The sequence below is a fragment of the Camelina sativa genome, chromosome 2 (assembly GCF_030686135.1).
Source record: "Camelina sativa cultivar CO46 ecotype springtype chromosome 2, ASM3068613v1".
NCBI classification, from domain to species: Eukaryota; Viridiplantae; Streptophyta; class Magnoliopsida; order Brassicales; family Brassicaceae; genus Camelina; species Camelina sativa.
Window position 1 is genome coordinate 12,052,194 of NC_141881.1, and position 16,766 is coordinate 12,068,959.

A 16,766-nucleotide genomic window follows, 5' to 3' on the forward strand; every position below is an offset into this window, starting at 1 on the left:
ACACACACCACTGTCAAGGAACCAAAAACAATAGCCTCTGCTTTTAAGGATCCTGGTTGGACTGGGGCTATGGGAGATGAAGTCGAGTCGTTTGTTGAAACCAATACGTTCACGTTGACTCCACCAGAACCTGAAATGAATGTTCTCGGTCGCAGATGGGTGTTCCGGACAAAGCTAAAAGCCGATGGTAGTTTGAATAGACTCAAGGCTCGTCTCGTTGCTAAGGGCTATGATCAGGAGGAGGGTGTTGATTTTCTTGAAACGTATAGCCCTATTGTTAGAACCGCCACAGTTCGCCTTGTGCTTCATGCAGCAACTGCTTACAACTAGGAGATTAAACAACTTGATGTTAAAAATGCTTTTCTTCATGGCGATTAACAGAAACAGTGTTCATAAGACAGCCACCTGGATTTGTTGATAAAGCTCATCCAGATTACGTTTGGAAACTGAACAAAGCTGTCTATGGATTAAAACAAGCTCCTCGGGCATGGTTCGATAAATTTAGTACATTTCTGCTAAAGTTTGGTTTTGAATGCAGCTTTAAGGATCCTTCTCTCTTCGTGTACCTTAAAAACAACAACATCATCATACTGTTGTTGTACGTTGATGATATGGCTCTGACAGGAAATAATCCAGCCTTGATCAATGAACTTCTTGAGTCCTTGAATCAAGAGTTTCGCATGAAGGATCTTGGCAGGTTAAGTTACTTCCTTGGGATTCAGTTTCACTCTCACACTGCAGGCTTGTTTCTTAACCAGCATAAGTATGCCGAGGATCTTCTTCTCGCTGCAGGAATGGCCGATTGTGCTCCAGCGACAACACCCTTACCACTGGAGCTTCAAAAGGTCAAGGGATACGATGAGCAGTTTGATCAGCCAACTCTGTTCCGTAGCTTAGCTGGTAAGCTGCAATATCTCACTCTCACTCGTCCAGACATACAATTTGCAGTAAATCTCGTTTGTCAACGAATGCATTCTCCAACTGTGGCTGATTTCCATCTTCTTAAGAGGATCATACGATACATCAAAGGGACCATTGACTATGGAATCACCTACTCTAATGACACTGACACTACACTGCGAGCTTACTGTGACAGTGACTATGCAGGCTGTCCGACTACTAGTTGCTCTACTGGTGGCTTTTGTACCTTCCTTGGTAAGAATGTCATCTCTTGGTCTGCCAAACGACAAACTTCAGTTTCTCGCAGTTCCACCGAAGCAGAGTACCGGTGTCTTTCTGATACAGCAGCTGAAGTTACATGGTTAAAGGATCTTTTGGATAACGTGGGAATGCCTCTCTCTCATGTGCCGGAACTGTATTGTGATAATCTGTCTGCGGTTTATCTCTCTGCGAATCCAACTCTCCATAAAACGACCAAACACTTCAAAGTACACTACCACTATGTACGTGAACAAGTTGCAGACGGCACAATGGGGGTCTATCACATTCCCTCGGCTCATCAACTGGCCGATATCTTCACCAAATCCTTGCCTGTTCAAATCTTCACTGATCTTAGGTTCAAACTTGGTGTGGTCTCACCACCCACCCAAAGTTTGAGGGGGGATGTAAGCTGTAAAGCCCCAAATAGAGTCCAACAACAAGCTGATTTGGGACTTAAGGATACTAAGCCGACCGTTGTTGCTTATGTTCAAATGGCATCTCTCGTTAACGGTAACAGAGGACAGTTACACACCACTTGTGTTGTTCGTACGGTCAAACAACCAAAGCCAGCTCATACTACGCTCCAAACACATAACAGGTTCAGTCCTCTTACGTCACCGATCGCCTGCTGCTGATGATGACATTTGTCAGCAATCTACCTAGTATTGTAACCTTTAGGTTAAACATCACTCCATTATATAAGGATGATGCAATGTAATCCTTTTTAATAAGAATGAAGATACACTTTTAAGCCTGTCTTCTCTCTGTATTACCTTGTGTTCTAAACTCTACTTTCAGTTTTTGCAACACGTACAGCAATCAGCTTCTGTACCTGTGTACGGGTCAGGTCCGCACTCGCCTAAGAACACACGTTCAGAGGCAGTAGAGCACCCACTAGGACAATTAGTACCAGCCTCGCTCTTGAGGATTCCTAGATGATAAAATATATATGAAAAAGATTCATTTTAGTCATGCACTTTCTTTAAATTATCAACCAAAAGGAAGATATTGTTTTGGTCATCTCTCTAACTAATTTCTTATAATAAGTTCTTGTCGTTAGTTTGTAACTAACTATTGTTTTAAAATGACATTGTTGCATCATGGATAGAGTAATCACGAATCTGGGCTATTTTTCAATCCAACAACGAAAACGATTTGGCTTCATTAGTTCATTAATTAATATTCTTTAGGGTTTCAGCTGCATTACAGCACAGCAATCATGGCGACACTATATCGATTCTCTTGACATTTAAGCATCTCCTTATGTGCGACTTTACCAACAAAATGGGACATATATATCATATAAGCGTAAATTAATTAGACGTACTATTAGTAGAGGCCATTTCCAAGCATTTGGGCTCCAAAGCAGCTTCAAGCCAGCTTCTATAGATTTTTGAGCAAAATAGACAAAAAGGTGAGCACAACCCGTTTAAAGACAGTTTGAAAGCCATCCTATTATGGGCAAATACGTTCAGCCATTCAGAAGTTATGCTCATTCTACCGAGACGTGTTTCATATACTTTGTGTTACTAGAGATTATCTCTTAACCCTTTTCTCATACATACTTTTAATCCTTTAAGCAATATCTTATAAATAAGTGTTTTGACATTATCGAATGGATGGGCCTTGTACGAACATCGAGTAGTAAACCAATCATGCGATTGAGATAACACGAAAGTAATTTTTTTCTTTTTGTAATATTATTGTGTTTTCTTATTAGCATGAAACGTGCATCTTAAAAACTTATTTTACAGTCCAAGTTTATACCTCGAGATGAGATAAATATTTATATTGAATTTCTTCGGTCGACAAGATTTTGAACGTAGACAGGATAATGAAATGAGAAACACAAACACAAAACAAGTTTAGTAATCAGAATGAAACAAAAGTGCACACAACATGGGCTTACATCAAGCAGTGAACTTTACCGTCAATTTTTTATTTTGAAGCAAAAGAAACTTAAACATAAACATAATCACATGAAATGTCCTTACACCACCAAATGAGAAAACAAATGTTACATTTGGTAACTGTACGAACGAGGTTATTTCAAAACCTTATGGATTTTGGTAGCAGTGACAATGTTTGTCGCTTCCCTCAACAAGGCCTTTACATGCTGGAGGACTCCCGTAAGTGTATTTGCAACAGTTAAAGCAATCAGCATTTGTACCTAGGAACGGGTCTGGCCCGCACTCGTCGAGGAATGTGGAGCATGTTTGAGCCTCGGTCTTCGTGATTTCTACCAGGTGGCATATTCATCAAGATCATCAGCACAAGATAATAGAATTAAAATACAAATGAAGGGCATAATAGAAAACTTGGTTAAATATATATACCTGTGGAAGCCATCAGGAGAACTATCACGAGGATGGTGAAGCTGACACAGTTGAGGTTCTTTGCCATTTCTTTTCTTTTTGCTATAAATTTTTGCCTTTTATGTTCAATAAAGTGAAGTTTGATGATACAAATCCATAGCTAGGTGTGGTTTTCTATTTATACAAAATTTTGTTACGTTGTATATAATTGTTTAATCCCTAGTCCTCTCTTTTCCCAAGTTCAGAATGTCACCACAATTTTGCATTGCCGTCTCGTTCGTTAGAATATATACTTAAAGTCTATAATTGTTTTAATCTTATATTACAAGAAAACGAAAGTCGTCGCCGTCTTTATCGTTGTTGTATATGATCAATTTTGCTTTAGTTTGTTTTTTTAATAATAAATATTGTTTAAAAAATAATAATGTTGTTGTCATTGATAAAGTAAACACGAATGTGGTGAGCTTTGGCTGCACTAGTTTATCAATATGGCGACACTATCTCATATACTTCAACTTTTTATGCCTCTGGAACGCTTTTCAAATGCTTTGTCGTGATGTACTGAACTTAATTCTTATTCATATTCGTTACAAACATGAAAAGTATACATTTCAATTAATGCTTATAATCTGTGTGGACTTTAGTCTTACATTAGAATGGCATTAGGAGGGAATATAGCTACCACAAGACAGAGGTATAAACTACAAAAAAAAACACACACATGGAAACTCTAAACTCCAAAAGTAAAAAACCTGTTGGAATCCGTCAGAATAAGCCCCTTCTGTTGGATCCAGAGAGTTCGAAATTCTTCGAACGTAACTGATGGGTTATTGAGCTGTAATTTTCTTCTCATTTAGTGGATTTTCTAGATTTATCTTGCCCTGGACATAACTGATGGGTGATAATGACAAATCTAGATTTTCTAGATTTTCTAGATTTGTATTTTTAGTATCCTTTTAATAAGTTTGCACGGAGAATTCCAAGTGTTATTAGATACTTCAAGGCCATTTTTTTATGTATTTGTGCTTCAAATAAAGTTTTATAGGTTTTTGAGCAAAATGGAAAAAGTCGAGCAAAACCCGTCACATAACACTTTCAAAGCTTTTGAAGTTTGGTATCCGTTGATCCACATCAAAAGATCATGAATTCTATATAAAGTTAGAAGAGTCAAAATTCACCTTTAAATGTAATTCACCTTTTGAAGTTTGGTATCCTTTATAGGCTTTACCTGATCCAAATCAAGAGATCTTGAATTCTGTCAAAAACAAGAAGAGTCGCAGAGATATTCTTCAAACCGTTACTATCCCTAAGTTCCATCTCCTTTGATCTAGCAGCACTCGCAACTTCCTCAAACCTGATCCCTTCTCTTCCATACCTCAAAGTCTCCTTGAGTAACTCATACCTAGCTGGAAGGGAACTAAGCAACAAGACCGCCTGAACCTCATCTGGAACTTCTATATCTAGATGACTAAGATCAGCTATCAACTTCAAGAACTCATCAATATTCTCCTCTAAAGTCTTAGACTCATGCATCTTGAAATTGTAAACCTTAAGTTGTAGATAAACCCTATTTGGAAGAGTCTTTACAATAAACAGACGCTCAAAGGTTAACCACGTCTCTGCAGTAGTAGAACACTTCACGATCTTTATCAAAACCTTATCCCCAACATTCAAGAAGATGACATGCTTTGCCTTGTCACAGCGATCGAGTCTTGTAGCCTCATCCTCGATCAGCTTCTTCTTCTTTCCCGGATCTGACTCTTCAGATTCTGTTAGCACCTGAGATGTGTGCTCCGATAACACATCCTTCAAACCGAGGACGCTCAGATGTGTGAACATCCTTGTTCTCCATAAGGAGAAATCTCCAGTTCCATCGAACAACGCGACTTTCAACTTCGCACTCATCGTAGATCTTGATTCGACTTAGAATGCAGCCTTGGATCTGATACCAATTTGTGAAACCTAATCTACACTCTTGAGATTAGATCGAACTCGAATCAAGAAAAGAACAAGATAAGAAACGAAACGACACAAGAAGATTTAACGAGTTCGGGCTTTGATGTGAAGCCCTATGTCTCGCCGATGACGGTACACCGGAATCCACTAACTCAGCTCAATCTCGAGCTTATACTTCGTCGGTTACAATCGCTCAGATCTCTCTCTACAACTCTCTCCCTTTCTACAAATGAAATCGATACAGTCAAAGAAAGAAGATGATAGATCTTTTAAGGATCTAAGAAAACCTCACACGTGCAAGCGTGTAACCAATGAGAGAAGAGCGTGTCGACGCTTTAGCAGATAACCGAGACTTAACCAGTCTCAATTGAACCAACCGGTCCACCAGATAAACCAGCTTCCTGGAAACCTTCTATTCCAATTAGAACACTTCCAGCACTTGGTTAATTCCACATTAACCTTCTAATCTTTGTACTACAACCTTCAAATCTCCACCTTAGTCAAAGATCTCTTTCTTGGTGAATCCTTGTATCCAAACCCAGACACCTGCTTAACGTCCAAAACTGGACTCCCTAATTTCTAGAGACTCAAAGCATCTGTAATGCTTCCTGAAACTTCCAAACTGGTAGAACCTTAGTAAAGATATCCGCAGGATTGCTCTCCGTGGGAATCTTTACTACACTGATAACGCCCTTGCTGATGAGGTCTCTCATGAAGTGATACTTGACATCAATGTGTTTTGTCGTTTCATGAAACACAGCATTCTTTGATAAAGCTATCGCACTCTGCGAATCGCAATGAACCTTTACCGTATCCTGCGGAAACCCAAGTTCTTCTGCTAAACCCTTAAGCCACACTGCTTCCTTAACAGCTCCAGACAATGCAATGTACTCAGCCTCGGTAGAAGACTGAGCTACCACTTTCTGAAGAGTTGACCTCGAACTGATAGGATTGCCTCCTGCAGTAAAAACCATACCGGAAGTAGATCTCCTTTGAGTAGCATCTGACGCATAGTCAGAATCACAGTAACCAGTAACAACAAATTCTCCTTGCTTCCTAAAGCTTAAATCCAAATCAACAGATTCCCTCAAATACCTGAAGACCCATTTAACTGCTTGCCAATGAACTTTGATAGGTCGACTCATAAACCTGCTGATCAGACCCACAGGATGAGCCAAATCAGGTCTGGTACCTATCATCCCGTACATGAGACTCCCCACTGCACTTTGATAAGGAATTTTTCTCATGTAATCCGCCTGTCGACTTGACTCTTCTTCAGATGCAGCCTTTAACTTGAAATGAGCATCAAGAGGAGTCGCAACAGACTTTGCTTGATCCATTCTAAACTTCCCAAGAATCTTCTTTAAGTAACTCTCCTGAGAAATCTTCAACATGTTCGTTGATCTGTCACGAACAATCTCCATCCCTAGGATCTTCTTAGCTTCTCCAAGATCCTTCATTTCAAACTCCAAACTCAACAAAGACTTCAGGCTCTGGATCAAGTCTGCATCCGTCGAAGCCATTAGCATATCATCGACATAAAGATGTGGGTAAACATAAGCTCCACCTTTAACCGTCTTGTAATACACACAACTGTCATAGTTGCTCCGGTTGAAACCAATTTGAGTCATGAACTCATCAAACCTCTTATTCCACTGTCTAGGTGCTTGCTTCGACCCATACAGTGACTTCTTTAGTAAACAAACTTTCTCCGGATATTTCTTGCTTACAAACCCTTCTGGTTGCTCCATGATGATATACTCATCTAAATAACCGTGTAGAAAGGCCGTCTTCACGTCCAACTGATGCAGCTCCATATTATAGTGATTCACTGCTGCTAACATATACCGAATAGAGACATGTTTGACGACCGGAGCAAAGATCTCCTGATAGTCAACTCCTTCCTTTTGCGAGAAGCCTCTGGCCACCAGCCTTGCCTTAAACCTAGGTGGATCAGAGTCTGTCATTCCTGCTTTCCGTTTGAAGATCCACTTGCAGCTAATTGGCTTACAGTCTTTTGGCCTGTCTATCAGATCCCAGGTGTTATTCTTGTACTGAGAACTGATTTCCTCTGTAGCTGCTTCCATCCATTTGTCACTATCTGGATCCCTGAGAGCCTCAGCAAAGCTTTCCGGCTCAGTGAGACCTCCATCTTCAGACAAAAAACACACATATGCCTCCATATCATCCTCCTCGGTGCCTACATCATAATCTCGGAACCTCACAGGCGGCACAACCTGTCTTCTGACTCGATCCCTGGCTAACTGATAGCTACCTGGGTCCTGATGACTTCCACTTTGACTTGCAACTTCGGTACTCTGAACCTCAGGATCAACCACGACCTGCTCAGAAGAATCACCCTATTCCGATAAAACTCCACCTTGAGAAGAATCTCTAAGACCATGTATTCACCTGCAAAATCAAAACTTAAAGATTTATCAGTAGACAAAACAAGTTTATCATTACATGTGCTTGAGTCAGACTTAAAGTCCTTGAACATCACGTCCTCCTTGAAGACCATGTTCCTACTGATAACACACTTCTTGTCATCTAGAACCCATATCCGAAACCCCTTAACTCCTTCTGGGTAACCAGTGAAGACTCCTTTCTTTGCTCTTGGCTCTAACTTTCCTTCATTTGTATGAATATATGCCAAGCAACCAAACCTCCTTAAACCATCTAAGGAAGGCATCACCGACGTCCACATCTCCTCAGGGACCTTGAAATCAATGGCTGAAGAGGGAGATCGGTTTATCAAATAAGCTGCTGTAGATGCAGCTTCTGTCCAAAACCTCTGACCGAGACCACTCTCACTTAACATACTCCGAACCTTGTTCATAATGGTTCTGTTGAGTCTCTCTGCCACTCCGTTTTGTTAAGGAGTGTAGGTGCATGTCCTGTGTCTGACAACACCTTCATCTTTGCAGAAACGATCAAACTGTTGATTGCAGAACTCCAGACGGTTGTCTGTGCGAAGCTTCTTAACCTTTCTTTTTGATTGAGTCTCCACCATCTTCTTCCAGTCAACGAAACTCCTGAACGCCTCATCCTTGGATCTCAAGAAGTAAATCCAAACTTTTCTGGAATAATCATCTGTGAAGGAGATGAAATACTGACATCTCCCCAAACTCATAGGTACATTAGGAGAACCCCACAAATCAGAATGCACATAGTCCAATTTTTCCTTGGTAACATGCTGAGCTGAACCAAAACTCACCTTGTGAGTCTTACCGAAGACACAATCTTCACAGAAGTCAACTCCCGAAACTTTACTGTCCTTGAAGCAACCTCTCTTAGCAAGAACCTGAAGACCTTTCTGACCAATGTGTCCTAATCGACTGTGCCACAACAGAATTTGTTCATCTACTTGAGCAGAAACAGCCAGCTCATTCAAATCTGCAACGTGTGCTTCAGCAGACTTAGCAAACCCATCCAGAATATAAAGTGTTTGGCGCCTCATACCCTTCATGAACACTGTACAACCTTTCACGACTTTGAGAACACCATTTCCACCTTTAAACCCACATCCTTTCAACTCCAAAGTGCCAAGAGATATCAAATTTCGAGAAATGTCAGGCATGAACCTGACATCATGCAAAACAAACGTTGTACCATCCGGGTTCTGGAACCTGATCGACCCTATTCCTTTCACTTCATAGTAAGTGTTGTTTGCCATTCTGACCTTCCCATTTGACAACTCTTTCATCTCCATGAACAGGTCTCTCTTTGAAGTCATGTGAAAGGAACAAGCTGAATCCAAAATCCACTCGTCATGACTGATCTCTCCCGTAGCCAAATTAACCTCTGATGCTACCAAACCTAATAAATCCTGAGCATCGTCCTTAACCATTGCTGCCTCGCCTTGGTTTTGTGACTGAGTATTCTTTCCCTTGTTCCTCTCTAGCCACTTGTAACATTGCTTCTTGTAGTGGCCCTCCTTTCCACATACCCAACAAATCTTTTTCCAACCATCTCTTGATTTAGACCTCTGCCTATTCTTGTTGTTGTTCTGCTGAGGGTGTCTGTTCTCCGACCTTCCTCTTATAAAATGAGCCTCAGAGATATTCTTCAAACCGTTACTATCCCTAAGTTCCATCTCCTTTGATCTGACAGCACTCAAAACTTCCTCAAACCTGATCCCTTCTCTTCCATACCTCAAAGTCTCCTTGAGTAACTCATACCTAGCTGGAAGGGAATTAAGCAACAAGACCGCCTGAACCTCATCTGGAACCTCTATATCTAGATGACTAAGATCAGCTATCAACTTCAAGAACTCATCAATATTCTCGTCTAAAGTCTTAGACTCATGCATCTTGAACTTGTAAACCTTAAGTTGTAGATAAACCCTATTTGGAAGAGTCTTTACCATAAACAGACGCTCTAAGGTTAACCACTTCTCTGCAGCAGTAGAACACTTCTCGATCTTTCTCAAAACCTTATCCCCAACATTCAAGAAGATGATATGCTTTGCTTTGTCACAGCGATCGAGTCTTGTAGCCTCATCCCCGATCAGCTTCTTCTTCTTTTCCGGATCTGACTCTTCAGATTCTGTTAGCACCTGAGGTGTGTGCTCCGATATCACATCCTTCAAACCGAGGACGCTCAGATGTGCGAACATCCTTGTTCTCCATAAGGAGAAATCTCCAGTTCCATCGAACAACGCGACTTCCAACTTTGCACTCATCGTAGATCTTGATTCGACTTAGAACGCAGCCTTGGCTCTGATACCAATTTGTGAAACCTAATCTACACTCTTGAGATTAGATCGAACTCGAATCGAGAAAAGAACAAGATAAGAAACGAAACGACACAAGAAGATTTAACGAGTTCGGGCTTCGATGTGAAGCCCTACATCTCGCCGGCGACGGTACACCAGAATCCACTAACTCAGCTCAAACTCAAGCTTATCCTTCGTCGGTTACAATCGCTCAGATCACTCTCTACAACTCTCTCTCTTTCTACAAATGAAATCGATACAGTCAAAGAAAGAAGACGATAGATCTTTTAAGGATCTAACAAACCCTCACACGTGCAAGCGTGTAACCAATGAGAGAAGAGCGTGTCAACGCTTTAGCAGATAACCGAAACTTAACCAGTCTCAATTGAACCAACCGGTCCACCAGCTAAACCAGCTTCCTGGAAACCTTCTATTCTAATTAGAACACTTCCAGCACTTGGTTAATTCCACATTAACCTTCTGATCTTTGTACTACAACCTTCATATCTATTGAGCAACATACAATTCCAGAGAGTTCAGATGGACGAGAAGGAACTGCATTCTATAAAGGTTATGAGTTCAAAACAGCTGTGTTGGAATATGCTTTGAGCAAAGCAAGAAACATTAAATTAACAAGATAGATTAAATAAGACAAAATTTCCTATAAATGTGGCATTGGAGGGGAATGTAAATGGAGGATTATTGCTTCGTATGATAAGCCGAGCTAGAAGTGGTTGGTGAAGACTAAGTATGGGAATCACAATTGCACTCCAAATGGAAAATGAAAGCTTCTAAAGGGTTCATTTATTGCAAGGCTTTTTTTGGACAAATTTAGGGAAAATGCTCATTAAATGCCTGAAGAAATTCAAGAGGTTATTGTAATTGCATTGGCTTCATGAATGCGAAGATTTCTAAATAAAAAAAAGATTCATGCGATTGGGATGACATGAAACATGCATCTTAAAAACTGATTTTACAGTGATGAGATAAATATTTATATGTCATTTCTTAATTTAGACGGGAATGAAATGAGAAACACAAACATAAAACCAATTTAGTAATCAGAATGAAACAAAAGTGCACACAACATGAGCTTACAGGCAAGCAGTGATAAGCTTTATCCTTGCTATTTTTATTTGGAAGCAAAAAATAAAAGAACATAAACATAATCACATGTCATGTCCTTACACCAAATGAGAAAAGAGATTTTAAATTTGGTAAATGTACGAGGTTATTTCAAAACCTTATGGATTTTGGTAGCAGTGACAGTGCTTGTCGCTTCCTTCAACAAGTCCTTTACATGCTGGAGGACTCCCGTATGTGTATTTGCAACAGTTAAAGCAATCAGAATTTGTACCTAGGAACGGGTCCGGCCCGCACTCGTCGAACGTGGAACATGTTTGAGCCTCGGTCTTCATGATTTCTGCCAGATGACATATTCATCAAGATCATCAGCACAAGATAATTAGAAGACAACTGAAAAGTATATTAGAATACTCGGTTAAATATATATACCGGTGGAAGCCATCAAGAGGACTACCAAGAGGATGGTGAAGCTGACACAGTTGAGGTTCTTTGCCATTTCTTTTCTGTTTGCTAAAGAATGTTTTCTGTCTTTTATGTTCAATAAAAATGAAGTTTGATGATACAAATCCATAGGTGTGGTTTTCTATATATACAAAATTTGGTAACGTTGTATATGATAGTTTAATCCCTAGCTAGTCTTCTCTTTCCCCAAGTTCATAATGTCACCACAATTTTCCATTGCCGTTCGTAAGTCTATAATTTTTTTAAGGGAAAATTTCCAAAAAAAACACCAACTAATTTTTATTTGGAAAAAAACTACGCGAACTTTTAACGCTTCCAGAAAAATACATCAATTAATTTTTTCGTGTCAAATAATATCTAAAGTATGAAATGTTGGCAGATTCAAATATACGATTTCAAACAAAAAATATTATTCCAATTTTACCCTTTAAATTTTTTTAATTATATTTGTTTAAAATTCAAAAGAAATAATAAATTGATAGAACAAACATTTTTTCTTCCTAAAAGAAAGATGAACAAGGAAGAAGAAAAAAAAAAGTTTTTTTAAAAAAAGATAAACAAGGAGGAAGAAAAAAAAGTTTTTCTAAAAAAACGAAGAAGGAGGAAGAAAAAAAATAGTTTATAAAAGAAGATGAACAAGGAGGAAGAAATAAAGTTTTTTAAAAAAGGTTAACAAAGAGGAATTTTTTTTTTATAAAAAAAATTATGAACAAGGAGGAAAAACAAGTTTTAAAAAAATATATAAACAAGGAGGAAAAGAAATTATTTATAAAAAAAAGATAAAGAAAGAGGAAGAAAATAAGTTTTTTTAAAAAAGATAAACAAATATATATAAATAAGTTCTAAGTTTAAAGTTTTTAAAAACTATTTTTTCTATATATTTATTATTTCTTTTGAATTTTAAACAAATATGATTAAAAAATTCAAAGGGTAAAATTGGAATAATTTTTTTGCTTTGAAATCGTATGTATGAATCTGCCAACAATTTATACTTAGTGTATTATTTGACAAAAAAAATGAATTGATGTATATTTCTGGAAACGTTAAAAGTTCGTGTAGTTTTCTTCCAAATAAAAATTAGTTGGTGTTTTTTTCAGGAATTTTCCCATTTTTTTAATCATGCATTTGTATTATATTATAAAGAAAAGGATAATCGCAGCTGTCTTTGTCGTTGTGTATGATCAATTTTTCTTTAGTTTGTTTTTTTTTTTTTTAAAGTACTGTTTAAAAAATAATAATGTTGTTGTCATTGAAGCAAGCACGAATATGGTGCGTTTGGCATCACTAGTTTATTACTCCCTCCGTTCTAATTTAACTGTCGTTTAAGGTTTTTGCATATAAATTAAGGAAACTATTAAATTTTATGTTTTGCCCTTCATTAATATATTTTATAATTTTTTCATTGGTTGAAACTTTAAAGCAGCAGGGATAAAATTAGAATATTCATCAAACATCTGCATTGAAAATCTAAAACGACAACTAATATGAAACAAAAATTAAATCCTAGAACGACAACTAAATTAGAACGGAGGGAGTAATAAACTTTAGGGTTTCAGCAAATATGGCGACATATATATTAACTAACCAAAATACAGTTCTTCAAATCCATACATCATATTATATTAATTGAAAAGTACAAATATAAAACTAATCTTAAATGTGTAAAAAATTACATTCAATTGCCATTAGAAAAACTTAATTAAGATTAATAAATTAATTAAATAAATATATTTAATTAAAAAACGAAAATCAAAGACACATTAAATAAAATAAATTGTAAAAAAGTAAAAAAAAAAAAAAAAAAAACTATTAGAATCAAAACTAATCCGTATTAAAAAAAGTTAACAGCTAAGATTTTAAAAATCTAATCAAATAAAATCTAAAACTACAAACTTTATCCTACTATATTAATTGGGAAATACAAATATGAAACTAACCTTAAAATGTGTAAAAATTACATTCAATTTCCATTAAAAATACTTAATTAAGATTAATTAATTAATAAAATTAATTAAAAATGAAAATCTGTGATACATCAAATAAAATAAATTGTAGAAAAGTAAAAAAAAATATATTAGAATCAAAAATAAGTTGTACTTAAAAAAAAATAATAGGTAAAATTTTAAAAACCAAATCGAATTAAATATACAGCTACAAATTTTATCAAAAAAAAAATTCACCACAGGTTAAAATTATTACAGACAATAAAAAGAAGCCACTGAAAAAAACAATGAATTTTGTTTTCTAAGAGGCTTTTCAGAACTTTTACTACTTATATTTAGTTGCTCTTTTTCACATGTTAGTAAGGATTGTGTTTAGTTGATAAAGGTTTAAACAATTTTATTCACAAACATATTTCAATAAACATTTTTAAAATACAAAAATTATAATATAAGCAAACCAAATTTTTAATCACAAACTATTATAAATAACATAATAATAAAATAAATTATTACAAATTTTTATTAAAAAAATGTTCAGCCCATGGTTCTCCGCGGGTTAGTACGTAGTTAACTAACAATTTTAGATTAACAACTTAAATTCATAATTTACATATGTAAATATACACCTAAACCGTATGTTAACAGTCCATTAATGGTTGTTTATGTGGATGGCACATATCAAACGACATCGTTTAGGTGAAAAAGATAGAATGTTTATGTTAAAACAGCGTCGTTTCAGTTCATCATCTTCATATGTTATTTCTTCCTCGACGAGAATGTTTATCTTCAACTGGCCACGAATGCCATTATTCGACTAAATTCGATTTAATTTGAAATGAGTAATTCGACTGTGAAGAGTCTCTGATTGTGTGGAGTAGAAGTTTATAGCTTCTAATTATCCGTATTTGATCACATGTACATTTCTTTGGGATTCCACTTCCTAACATATCCCTTCACTCTTTCACCATTAATCTATAAAGAAATTAAATTTTCTCACAAAATTTACACAAATTGTGAGAGTTGGAAAAGATATAATAAGTAAAATTAATAGCAGGTGAGTAAATAAATAAAAAATGCGAGAGAAGGCGAAAAACTGTGCGATTTTGTGGCAGTTATTTTTTTCTTTACTTTGGTGGTCATGGACGACGGTTCATCTCGAATTTTCCGGTGTAGTGGGCAGTTGTGCCACCATTATCCCGGCGGTTAATAGACATTCTCTATATAAACGCAGTCATGGATTGATTCTACAGTTATCTGAAATTCAAGCAATTTTCTCTACATTGCTATTCTCTTTTCGATACTACAAAACTAGATCCAAAATGGCTGATAATTTGAGGAGAGCAGTCCAAGATATCAATTTGGGTGCTGATGAAGAACCAATCGCGATTCCGACAGAAGTGGTGGCTAGGGCTATGGAGGAGAACCGATTCATCTTGATGGGGAGACCGGTGATGCCTCGTCGACAAAACCTCCGTGCGATTATTGCTTCAATGCCCCGAATTTGGGGTCAATCTGGGCTTGTTCATGGCAGAATCATGCCAAACAATCAATTCCAATTCATTTTCCCATCGGAAGAATCCATTGAAACTGTGGTACGTCGTGGTCCATGGGCTTTCAATGACCGCATGCAGATACTCCAACGATGGACTCCTCTTCAGAACCCTCCACTACTTCCATTTATTCCGTTTTGGATACAGATTAGAGGAATTCCGTTTCAGTTCCTCAACCAAGAGGTTGTTGCTTGTGTGGGGCGAGGTCTTGGTAATCTACTTGAAGTGGATTATGATATGGAAGGAGCAGCACGGGTAGAGTTTGTTCGTGTACGCGTCAATTGGAATGTGGAACATCCTCTGTGATTTCAGAGAAATTTCCAATTTCAAGTGGGTATCAACACTCTGCTTCGTTTCCGATATGAAAGATTAAGAGGCTTTTGCGAGGTGTGTGGCATGCTATCTCACGATACTGGAGCATGTCTTATTCAAAATGGTGGAAATGATGATCGAGCCGACTCAGAAGACGATGACGAAGATATTTAACCATTTGTGGGGCCTTTAAATCAAGGAGTGGTGATCCGTGAGATAGAGGCAGAAGAGGAAAATGGGGAAGCAGAGGAAAATGATGTAGACAATGCTCATCCAATCGTGGAGGAAGAAGATATGCTAGATGACATTGATCCAAACCATGATGCTTTGGCTGCTTATGCTGATAGAGATGAAGCCAACATAACCCATAATATCTTCAGAGGGGAGTTGGAAACAAATGAGATGTTCAACCCGATTCCCATCTTCTCCAACTCAACTGGAGATATCACCGGAGATGAACGCCATCAACTCCAAATGGTGAGGATAACTCCGAGAGTAGATGTCATGGAAACTATGATGGAACTGCAAGAGGCAAGTGCATGTGATAAGGGCAAAAAGAAGCTGGATGTGTATCTAGAGCGAACAGAGGAAGATGCTAAGGCTGAAAAGACACACAATGAGAAAGGTGAAGGAAGTGGTTCCTCTAGTAGGAACGTTCAGTGCAGAGGCGCGGTGGGCCCTAAACCACCAGCTCCATCATAATTACAGCCTGCTGGAACTGTTAGGGTCTTGGCATAGACCCTACAGTTCGACGCCTTAAAGAGATACAAAGAAAGTATCTCCCGGACATGATATGCCTATTGGAAACAAAGCAAGGTGATGAGAAGATACGGGAAGTTGCTGATGAATTAGGATATCTTAGCTTTGTAACAGTCCCTCCACAAGGTATGAGTGGTGGGATTGCAGTCTTCTGGAAAAATTCTGCAACAGTTTCAGTTATTTCACTTTCTGCAAATCTTGTAGATATGCAAGTTATTTTCAATGGAATCAATTTCTACTGCTCCTTTGTTTATGGTTACCCTGAACAACGACTAAGAAATGTATTATGGCAAAGTTTGATGAGTATATCAGAGACTAGACATGATCCATGGTTTTTGATGGGGGACTTCAATGAGATAAAGAGTAATGAGGAAAAACATGGAGGACCAAGGAGACCAGAGAGATCCGTTGAAGACTTCAGAAAGATGATACATGAATGTGATCTTCATGATCTTAAAGCTGAAGGAAATAGATTTTCATGGACTGGAAAACGCTACACACATGA

The 16,766-nt window shown here is 37.7% G+C and overlaps 1 protein-coding gene and 2 pseudogenes across 1 annotated transcript; 1 reads left to right on the plus strand and 2 right to left on the minus strand.

Annotated features, from left to right (window-relative positions):
* Positions 1–2,975: 2,975 nt before the first annotated feature.
* Positions 2,976–3,620, minus strand: LOC109126549 (defensin-like protein 206). Its single transcript, XM_087476922.1, has 2 exons — positions 3,498–3,620; positions 2,976–3,400 (listed from the first exon to the last, which is right to left on the minus strand). The coding sequence occupies exons 1-2, from the start codon at positions 3,562–3,564 to the stop codon at positions 3,219–3,221; spliced, it is 249 nt and encodes an 82-aa protein (XP_087333048.1). The 5' UTR covers positions 3,565–3,620; the 3' UTR covers positions 2,976–3,218.
* Positions 3,621–11,393: 7,773 nt separating this feature from the next.
* On the minus strand, positions 11,394–11,731 carry LOC104750424 (defensin-like protein 206 pseudogene; annotated as a pseudogene).
* Positions 11,732–14,714: 2,983 nt separating this feature from the next.
* LOC147948485 (uncharacterized protein At4g02000-like) lies at positions 14,715–16,501 on the plus strand (annotated as a pseudogene).
* Positions 16,502–16,766: the final 265 nt, after the last annotated feature.